Raw genomic sequence first — 11,530 nt, 5'->3', positions numbered from 1 at the left:
TTAACTGCACGCGTCTTCAGTATCAAGCTTAAATCTGTCATGGCGGATCTGAAGAGCAGAATGTTTGGAGAAGTGGTGGGCTACCTCGGCAGAAGGAGGATCAGAAATGTGGACTCCCACACTGCCACATCCTGCTGATACTTGCTCCCGCATGACGTTATTTTCCCGGGTGCCGCACAAACGGCTGCACCAATCGAGATTTAATGGATGTTTATATAAATCGTTTAAAAGAAAAAAAGCCTTCAATTTCTGATATTTAGCCTTTTCATTTGGCCCTCCCACTTGAAGCCCCTCCCTTAGGGCGGGTACCGTTGCTAGTTGATCATAAAATGTGCCATTACATATTCACAATAACACAGACACTGCATTTGTGCTTTGAGGACCTTTCTTTATTGTAAAACCCTTCACAAATCCAAGTTTCATCAAAAACATAGGCAGGAGTCTTCTTCTGATAAACAATTTTACAGCAAGGGTGTTCTCCCCAAATCACACATGGCAATGAAACATGGACTACAGCAAATATTGAGTAAAAATTTATGTTCAAACTGCCCTTGAAAGATTCCATCTGAGCATAACCAGAAAGGGACAAGAAAAACAACAAAGTCAGAAAGAAAACAAAATTCCTAAACACTGGTCACAATCAAAAAACTGAAATGCAACTTGACTGGATACATGGTGAGGACAGAAACAATAATTACAAACTGGCAACCTCAGGAAGACGCTGAAAGAAGCACAATGAGATGCAAGATCAGATTGAGAGATTAAGTTCTGTTACGATTTGAGTTTTTGGTTTCAATTTTTCAACAATGCTCCATTCATTATAAGGATATGGAGAACCAAATTAATAAATTTTACATTATTTTTTATTTTCTTTAATCTTCATTTGAGAACTCAGATGGGGTTAGAATTTTGAGATTCTTGTTATCTTCTGACACCACTTTGCAAACATTGTTGTGGACATTCTTGTGACAACCAGTCGCATTGCTTTCATCAAGGGATTCAGGGTGGTGGATGGTTATCAGGGGTAACAGATGGTACTCTGAGAAGGTGTTCACAAGGTATATGCTCAAAGGAATGTACGCTTTCACGATAGCTTTCTCTATACTGGTTAAATGAATACCTTTGCGACTGCTGAGGATCGCTTACAAGGGGGGCACGTACAACCCAGTGTGGGTAATGCTATGTGAATTTAACAAACCTTTTTCAGAAAAACCTTTCCCACAATATTTGTTTGGTATTTCAGATTCAGTTCTCCTGCATGGATCTTCATATGCATTTTCAAACTGCCTTTTTGAGAAAACCCTTTATCACATATCGAGCATTTGTAAGGTTGCTCTCCTGTATGGATCCTCAGATGTAATTTCAAACTGTTGCTATGAGAGAAAAATTTATCACATATCGAGCATTTGTAAGGTTGCTCTCCTGTATGGATCCTCATATGCGATTTCAAATGGCCTTTTTGAGAGAAAGCTTTATCACATATCGAGCATTTGTGATGTCGCTCTCCTGTATGGATCCTCATATGTAATTTCAAACTGCCTTTTTGAGAGACACCTTTATCACATATCAAGCATTTGTGATGTCGCTCTCCTGTATGGATCGTCATGTGTGATTTCAAATGGCCTTTTTGAGAGAAACCTTTTTCACATATCGAGCATTTGTGGGGTCGCTCTCCTGTATGGATCCTCATATGTGATTTCAAATGGCCTTTTTGAGAGACACCTTTATCACATATCGAACATTTGTGAGGTCGCTCTCCTGTATGGATCATCATGTGTGATTTCAAATGGTCTTTTTGAGAGAAACCTTTATGACATATCGAGCATTTGTGGGGTCGCTCCCCTGTATGGATCCTCATATGCAATTTCAAATGGCCTTTTCGAGAGACACCTTTATCACATATCGAACATTTGTGAGGTCGCTCTCCTGTATGGATCTTCATATGTCTTTTCAAATTGCTGTTACGAGAGAAGCCTTTATCACAGACAGAGCACTTGTGGGGACGTTTTCCAGTGTGGATCCTCATGTGTATTTTGATTTCACTCATTGAAGAAAAATCCATTCTGCACACATTACACTTATAACGTATTCCCCTTTCTTCAACCTTTTTGTGTTTGTTTAATTTAATATTAATCTTGGTGTTGCGAGGCCCAGACATGCACTTGTATTTTATAGGAAGTGAGTCTTGAAGTTGTGATTCTTTCTTCAAAAAAGGCTTCTTCTCCACTGTCAAGCTGCGACTGGATCTTATTTTTCCCATCTTTCTTCTAGCTTGTTCTGCAGAAACAAAAAAACACATTTTCTAATTTTTTTTGCAAAATCAAAATGCAAAATATTTCACACTTTTCCGAAAATTATATATTTTCTCAACACAAAAGATCGTACGTATGTTATTTTTTTACATTTCCACTCACCAGTTGAAAAACAAGAAGCACTTCCGTTTGTCATGGTAATATCATCTGAACCTTCCTTTGCAGAATCACATTTTGAATCTTCTGTGAGAGATGAATCATTGTTGTGTTGTCTGCCTTCCACATGTACAGCATGGACATCACCTGTGTACAAATCAGCATCAGTCGTTTGCAGGGAAATGGGATTGAGACCCATCTTGAGAGTTCATAGAACATGTTGCTATGGAATGTATTCTTCAATTTAAATATAAACATTGCCGCAATACCCCTGGGCGCTCACCTGGTAGAATGAAGCAGTATACTGCACTGACTAAAGGTATTGTTGTTCAAATTATCAAATATATTATCTTAATTATGCCACTCCATCGCAACAATTTTGTTGCGCGATTCCCTCGGTTAATACCGGTAAATCACGAATACCTTCAAGGTGCACACGTCACGTTGGACACCTGACCGAAGACGGCGGTCGAGACCTCACTTTCACACACCTCATGGGTGCCGACCGGATTTGCATGGTGTGCGAAGCGGCATTACCTTACATGACTTATGAATCAGATTTGAGCCAAATTCGGCTCAAATTGGTCACGTGCTGGCCTTCAATCCTTCCTCCTCGGAAGGTTTCATTCCTTCTTCCCTCTTTCATTCAGGGTTTGGTTTCACAGCCCATTAGTCACGTGGGCCTGGCTTTCTGGCCACGCCTTCCTGCACATTAGTAATGGCTTCTCCCAGTCACACGAAGGTTTGACATCCTGCTCTAATTTCAACGCATATTGGTCTTGATTAACTACACAATGGGAAAGGGCTAATCTTCACATTCAATATGACATAAATAACTACTGCAGGCTACATGTTGTCGTGCAATTAACTATAGGGGGTTTGCCTTTATTGCATAACCACAACAGTATTTCAAACTGTATCTTGGCATTTTTAACCAATTTCAATGGATGCTAGAAGACAGGACAGCATGTACAATAATACTAACATAATCATAAGACTTTAAACAAAGAAACAAAAAAAACTATTTTGGGGGGCAACCTATCCCCCCTTGCCACCCCACCCCCACCCCCATTGATTACCTTAGACCCCAGTCTTTCAAATGCCGTGAACAAACGTCGGTACCTCATGGGTCATGAACGAAATGTTGTGGTCAGGTTTAATTGGAATAGTATGTGTAGTTTTTGAGAAGAAAGCAAATACCTATTTTGGAGGGCTGCCCCTGCCCCCACCCCTCTCCAGGCAACCCCAAAGGGGCAGTTTTTTTTTTTAATGCTGTGAACAATCTTTGGTACAGCATGGATGGTGAAAAGACTGTGGTCAAGTTTCATCAAAAGCGTGTGTGTAGTTTCAGAGAAGAAAGCATATATCTATTTTGGGGGAGTCAAACCAGGACTCACATGCCCCGTTGCATGAACCACATGACCACCCCCCCTTGTTGAGCCCCTGAGACGTCCATTTTCTTAGTGCCATGAACAAACATTGGTACATCATAGGTGATGAAGGTTGTGGTGAAGTTTCATCGAAATAGTGCGTGTAGATTCAGAGGAAAAAGCTAATTCCTATTTTGGGAGTCAAACTCAGTGCCGATGAGTCTGGCATTTCACTCAGGCTGACTGGCATGGTCTGCAAGCAGCCATCAATCATCGAGACTGGTCTCCCATCTCTACTGCCTCTGACATCAATTCTTCCTGGGAATTCTTCCAAAGCAAACTGCTCTTTCTCATGCACAGATCTATCCCATCTCGTCTTCAGTTGTCGTACCCTTCCTCCCGTCCATGGTACACTGAATCTTGTGGTGAGGCAGTTGCCCTGAAACAACTTGTAGTAAGGTCGATATATGGAAAATACCCCCTCAACCCCCAAAAAATTGCTACAAAAGGTTTCTCAACTGATTCTGGTAGGGTTTAGTGTACTTTATAACATACTAAAAGTTTACCAACGTAGGACCCCCGGAAAAGTGTTTTTTCAAGATGGCGTCCAAGATGGCCGCCGAAACCTCTTAATGATCATAACTATGTAACTATCAACTCAAATTTGATGATCTTGGTGTCTATCCCTAGGTTTTTGGGGGCAAGGAACACATTAAGACCATTAAAAATGAAAGTGGGCCATTATCTAACAGGTTGAGGGGGCATTTTCCATATATTGACCTGAAGAATGTGTCGAATTGGATCTAACTGAATAACTAATTCTCATCTTTCTCTTTTTCAGACATGATTCAACAATGAGTGCAAGCACAGCCAGTCAAGCTTTTTGTCCAATCTGCAAGGAGGAGATCGAGGATTCCAGTGATAACTGGGTTGCAATTCAGTGGAAGGGGGCGAAGGGAATAAATGAAGCCAGTGTAAAGCGGAAGGACGATCTTGTAGTTGAAGCCAGTACTAAAGTGCATAAAAGCTGTCGTCAACAGTACATAAATGATAAAAACATTAAAAGCCATGTTGCAAAGAAAAGTAGTGGTTCTGTGCCGCCAAAGAGAACCACAAGACAATCAAGTGGAGGTTTTGACAGTGAAAAGGATTGCGTATTCTGTGGATGTACAATTGATTTGGACAAGGGACACTTTCGCTGGGTACGGACTGACAAATTTGTGGAGACAATTGTGGAGGTCTGTGAATCCCGTTCAGATGATTGGGGACATACTGTAAAGGGTCGGATTGAATACTATTTACGAGATTTACATGCAGCAGACGGACTTTATCATCATTCGTGTAGTGGAAATTTCCGGTCCTTCAAGTCTGTGCCTTTAGAGTTCCAGAAAGCCCTCAAAGCCAAGCGCAGAAAGTGTGGTCGTCCTAAAGATGAAGATAAGTATGAAGCATTTCAGAAAATGTGTGCTTACCTAGAACTGAACAGTGAGGAACAACTAACTGTTACATCTTTGAGCCTCATAATGAAAGGGTATCTTTGTAATCCTGATTCGGAACCGTATGACAATTACAGTTTGAAAAAGCGTCTTAAAGAACGCTTTAAGGACTCAATTTTGTTTGGTGAAAGAGAAGGCTTGGACGATATTGTTACGATGAGAGAACAAACGTCGCAGATTCTGAGATCATACTACAAGCAAACGTGTCAGGAAGGCGATGAAGAGTCCCAAAAACGCGCTATTATTGAAACTGCTGCTAGGTTAATCAGAAGTGATATAAAATCTCAGGTTTCTACCGTGACGAATCAGTATCCAAGTAGTGATGATTTAAAACTTGATTCAGCCCTATCGTTCATTCCGACTAGTCTGCGGACAGCACTGGAAACATTGTTCGTTGGGAAAGACACAAGACGCAAGGTTGCGGCAGTTGGTCATGCCATAATTCAGGCAGTTCGCCCACGAGCTGTCATTGCCCAAGAGCTGTCATAGTAGTGATCTTGTCATCGAACAAACGTTGATGAGGTCTCTGAAGAGCACTGGTGGTCTAACTCGCGGCAGTGGGATGACCGAGGACATGCGAAACCTTTGGACCTTATCTGCACCTGTAACATCCGAGTACAACATTGCGATGCAGGATTTCACAAACCTAACCTATACTACAAGTCCGCAACACAAAGACTCAACTGAGGCGCGCATCAAAAGAGATGCATCTGATCTCGAGAAAATTCGGATAAAGCTTGCAGCCTGCTCACCCTTCACATCTGATCCTACTCTGAGAAACATTGTCAACGGGATAGTGGCTGGGCCAGATGTGAATGTACATGACTTTGAATCGGTTGGAAACAAGATCATTGAATATATAATCGGAAAGTCGGCATTTACTTACAAATTCAAGCGGAAAGACAGAGCCAAAACTCTTGGGAATATCTCTGCTGTGAAGATTGCTCCTGATCGTACCATTGATCCTGCCCTTCTGTTCCAGCGTTTCCTTCTGGTGTCAAGGTCAGGAGATCTTTCCCTTGAAGAGGTTTTGACGTATGAACTAAGCCCCTACCCTCCAACCCTCTTTGAGACCAGGAACATTCTTCGAACAGCAGACAAACCTCAGCTTGCTCAGGCAATTCGAGACCATGCTGCGGACTTATCAAGTGAGGCTGTGATGAACTCTATTCCCAAAACAGATTGTTACGTGCTTGATGGTGGCTCTTTGCTCCATCGTTTACCGTGGAACCAAGGCGACTCATATAATGCAATAGCTGAGTCTTATGCAGACTTCACTGTAAGACATTACGGACAAGCGACAGTGGTGTTCGATGGCTATGGTGAAGGTCCCTCCATAAAAGACAACACACATCAGAGACGAGGAAAAAACCTGCACCCTATTGTTAGTTTCACTGCAGAAACAGAGTTTGCAGGCAAAAAGGACGACTTTTTGTCTCGTGACAAAAACAAGGCAGACATGATTGCTCTCATAGGCACAGCACTAACTAAAGGGGATGCCATGTCATTCAGTCACCAGGGGATGCAGACGTTGATATCGTTAAGGCAACTGTTGAACGATCCCGTCATTGCACCACAACGTTGGTCGGTGAGGATACAGATTTGCTGATCTTGCTCCTTCATTACTCCAGAAAAGACAATGAGATCATCTACTTCCGTTCTGATGCAAACAAGCAGTCAAAAGAACACAGAGTGTATAACATTACCCTGTTGAAAGAAACTTTAGGAGACGATGTGTGCAATGAGTTGCTCTTTGTACATGCCTACTCAGGATGTGATTCTACTTCAAGGATTTTCGGCATCGGAAAAAAGTCAGCCTTCCGGAAATTAGTGAAATCTGATCCTGTCATGAAGTCCTGTGCTAGTGCATTCATCCTTCAAAACAAATCTCAAGAGGACATATCAGATCTTGGCAAAGACCTGATGGTTGATCTCTTTGGTGGCAAGTCTAATGATACGCTATCATCACTGCGCCATATCATTTTCACCAAAAAAGTGGCAACTGCTCAAGCATTTGTCACTTCTGAACGGCTCCCCCCAACATCACCTGCAACAATATTCTATAGCCAACGTGTGTACTTTCAAATTATGGTATGGATGGGGATGGCAAATGAAATGAACCCAACTGAATGGGGATGGAAACAGGAAAATGATCAGTTAATTCCAATTATGACCCAAAACAATGCTGCGCCTGACGAACTCTTGAAAATTATCCATTGCAACTGTTTGGGGGGATGCAAATCCTCTCGATGCAGCTGCAGACGCTGTGGACTCCGCTGCACTGCTGCATGTGGCCCTTGCCAAACTGAAAACTGTGACAATCCAAACAACACTCAAGAGATCGATACTGAGGAGGAGGATGACACTCAAAACTGAACGCTCTGAAACTTATTCGATGGACAAAGGTGTTTGTGCATTAGGTGACAGCTGAAGGTCATGAGTTCAATTTCATAATGATTCAACAGCTCAGTAATATCCAAAGTTGTCTTAATGTGTTCCTTGCCCCCAAAAACCTTGGGATAGACATCAAGATCATCACATTTGAGTTGATAGTTACATAGTTATGATCATTAAGAGGTTTCGGTGGCCATCTTGGACGCCATCTTGAAAAAAACACTTTTCCGGGGGTCCTACTTTGGTAAACTTTTAGTATGTTATAACGTACGCTAAACCCTACCAGAATCAGTTGAGAAACCTTTTGTAGCAATTTTTTGGGGGTTAAAATGTATTTTGACCTGACTATTGCCTTTGCCTCTTGGAAGGCAAATCAAACTGAAAGCAATCTCAGTTCTTCCACCAAGCTCGGAACAAGTGTGTGTCTACACTCAGGAGTGCCAGGAAGCACTATTTCTACACACTCAAGAATGAACTCTCAAACATGTCTCCTTCCTCCAAATACTGGTGGCATCTGGTCAAATCAGTTTCTGGTGTTTGTTCCCCCTCGATCCCCTCCCTTACCTCAAATGGCTACACAGTTGACACCGCACATGACAAAGCCGAATGCCTCAACTCTGTGTTTGCCTCAAAATCTTGTGTCCCAAACCCATCTCTCTCTGTTCCCACCTTTCCCAGTTGAACCCAACTGCTCCTGGACTCTGTGTCCTTCTCTCCTGACAAGGTGAGAAGTTTTTGTCAAACCTCGACTCTGATTCTGCAACTGGACCAGACGGCATCAGCCCACGGGTCCTAAAATCCTGCTCTGCTGCTCTATCTCACCCTCTCTCTTGCTCAAGGTCATCTGCCAGCATCCTGGAAATCAGCAAACATTACCTCTGAACACAAAAAGGTGCAAAAACAGACCCATCAGCCTGCTCCCAATTATCAGCAAAGTCATGGAATCCATCATTGCTTCGGATATCAAATCCTTCCTCTTCTCCAATGGCTTGATCTCCGATCATCAATATGGATTCAGACCAGGTCATTCTACCCTGGACATGTTGCTTCTGCCGTTTCAACAATGGATGAAGGTCCTCAATGCCAAACAGGAAATCAGAGCTGTGTCCCTTGACATATCACGAGCCTTCGATACGGTCTGGCACCCAGCTCTGCTCACCAAACTCGACTCCTATGGTATCCATGGAAATCTCCACGCATGGCTTGCGGACTTCCTCTCTGGTCGAAGTCAACGTGTGGCCCTGAATGGATTTCTCTCATCCCCCCTCCTGTTCTGGCTGGTTTTCCCCAAAGTAGTGTTATTGGCCCTGTGCTATTTCTGGTCTTCATCAGTGATCTCTCCGACTCTCTGGAAAATCCTCCCTATCTCTTTGCTGATGACTCCACTCTCTGCCGCTCCATTCCTCATCCATCAGATCGGCAGTCTGCAGCCTCCTCACTCTCTGCAGACCTGGACAAAATCAGACTGGTCAAACAAGTGGAACATGTCTTTCAATCCTGACAAATCTCACACTCCTACTATGTCTCTCCGAAAAGACTGACTGGAAAACCCTCCCATCCAATTTCTCAACAATCCTCTCCAAGAAGTTCTGTCGCTCAAGCTTTTGGGTCTCACTTTCTGCCATGATTTTTCTTGGGAAAACCACATTTCCAAGCTGGCGGCCAAAGCCATTCGCCGACTGGGCATCCTCCATCGTGCGAAGTCCTTCCTTGGCACACCTGAGCTCCTCCACACATACAAGGCTTTCATCTACAGCTGAATGGAATACTGTTCTCCCTTCTGGGCCGGTGCTCCTGCCTCACACCCTATCTCGGCTTCACGCTGTTGAATCCAAAGCTTTCAGAATCATTGGAATCTCCTGCGATGAAGCTAACTCCGAGGGCCTTTCACTCACTCACCGCAGGCAGGTTGGTGGTCTTTCTGTCTTCTAACAACTCCTCTCCGGCCTTGCCCCCCCCAGCTATCTCTGTGCTCTGTCCCCCAAATATTCCCACAGGTCGTACAAGATCTGCCAGCAACCCTCTCATGGTTAAACTGCCAAAATCTCGGCTCTCTGCTCACCTTCACCCTTTCATTCCCCTTTTCTGCCGCCTCTGGAACAAACTCCCCCACTCCCTTCAATCCCACTCCTCACTCAATGTCTTTGAAGCAGATGTTCACCACCATCTCTTATCTTCCCCCATCCAAAACCTTGATCTTTTCTACCCCCGATAATTCACCCCAGATACACTTTTATGATATTCCAACTCTTTTCCTGGAAGTGCTTGCAGTGTCCATATGTTTTATACCTCTCCCACCTCCCCCCCAAGCCCTCTCCCTCCCACAGTTCTCTTGATGTCCCTGCTCTCAAAATGTTACGTTTATGTCCTTCCCCCTTCTTTCACGAACCTCGATCTTGTATACAAAAAAAAACCAAAAAAAAAACCTGGACACACTTTGAATCCCGATAGACCCCTCAGCCACCGACTTATTTTCATGCCGTGAACAAACCTAAGTCACAACACAACAGATATAATTTATGCCAAGTTTCGTCACAATCCCGCGGTTGCGGAGAGGTGTTTACGATGGATGGACGGACTGATGACGCGCCACCGCATAAGCTCCCCGGAACTTCTTTCCAGGTGAACCAATAATGAAGTTAAAGATTGTTAAAAAGAAAAATTCTGGATGTCAAGTGCTATTGAAGCAGTCTTCTACATCACCCTTATGCACCACCCTATTTTACATGTCCAAGTGCTGCTAAACTGGAGGTTAGTGGAGGTAACAAGAAGGCGATTTGTGTTCAACAGTGTTTAAGTATTTAAATCAATTTACATAAAATAAAGATTGTAAAATTCATTTTTAAACAATTTCTGCAATTTACTGACGTTGCACAGTGCCTATTACATCACTCTATCGAAAGCGTTTGATTAGTTATTTGTGCCTGTTGTTTGTGTCCTTTATGATGTCATTGCAAACAGTAATTCTCCTGTTTGGAATGATTTTCCGTTTTGTTTGACTCCCAAGCAGCAGATAGAGTGAAAATATTGTTGCAGATGCGTGTTTTGGGGTTTTGGGTTTGGGGTGCATCACGAGTGGGTCTTCTATGACCCTCCCCAACCTCTGAACACGCAGGTCGCTGCACCGTGGATAGGTTCCTGGCCCGGCGGGATGTTAAGCAACTACTGACACCGATTGAGACCGCCAAACCTGGTAACACAATTGATCTCGGCAGGTGATCCTTCCACGGCATAAACAGGTAGGCAGCTTCTCCTCAGGTACCCAGATCATTCAAACAGCAGCAATTGGTCTGGTGTTCCAGCTTTTAAAATGCTTCCGCTCTATATATTGTCGTGCAACTCCGGTTAACACCAGAGTCGTGGATGGCCTAAACGATCTAATTCGGAGGCAACTACCAAACACGGATTCGGCTATATGTCACGCGGGAGGAAGAAGGAAAATGGAGGCTGCGGCAAAAGCTTACCTTGGTGAAACGACGGCAGCTGCAGGGAAATTAATGCACGCGACACCAAATTAAAATGTACAAAAATAAAGATTTATTGACGGACCCGATAACAATGAAACGCGATGGCAATCAAATAAACTAAATCCTATATTCGGGATCCCGCACACCAGACTCTACAAATACAGCCTTTTTTTTTTTTTGTATACTGAGTCGAGGCTCATGAAAGAGCTAACATTTATTTCACAAACAAACAAACAAAACAAACCAGACAAACAAAATATACAAAAAGAGGGAGCGGAGGACAAGATGGGGAGAGACGGGGAAGCACACAACCACAACATTTGAGAGCAGGGAGAAGTGTGGGAGGGAGAGGGCTTGGGGGCAGGAGGCGTGGGGGGGGGGTGTGGGGGGGGAGA

General features: G+C 43.5%; 1 protein-coding gene across 1 annotated transcript in view; it reads right to left on the bottom strand.

Annotated features, from left to right (window-relative positions):
* Window positions 1-367: 367 nt before the first annotated feature.
* Window positions 368-11,530, bottom strand: part of LOC137417450 (uncharacterized) — a 71,640-nt gene continuing 60,477 nt past the window's right edge. The window contains exons 2-3 of the mRNA XM_078771076.1: window positions 2,415-2,555; window positions 368-2,277 (exon numbers count right to left, since the gene is read on the bottom strand). Coding sequence (XP_078627202.1) covers window positions 1,190-2,277; window positions 2,415-2,555 — 1,229 coding nt within the window. The 3' untranslated portion in view covers window positions 368-1,189. The remainder of the gene's footprint in view (window positions 2,278-2,414; window positions 2,556-11,530) is intronic.

The sequence above is a fragment of the Myxine glutinosa genome, chromosome 1 (genome assembly GCF_964187855.1).
Source record: "Myxine glutinosa chromosome 1, kmMyxGlut1.1, whole genome shotgun sequence".
Lineage (NCBI taxonomy): Eukaryota > Metazoa > Chordata > Myxini > Myxiniformes > Myxinidae > Myxine > Myxine glutinosa.
The sequence above is the reverse complement of the archived record's forward strand: the minus strand, read 5'-3'. Positions and strand labels throughout refer to the sequence as shown.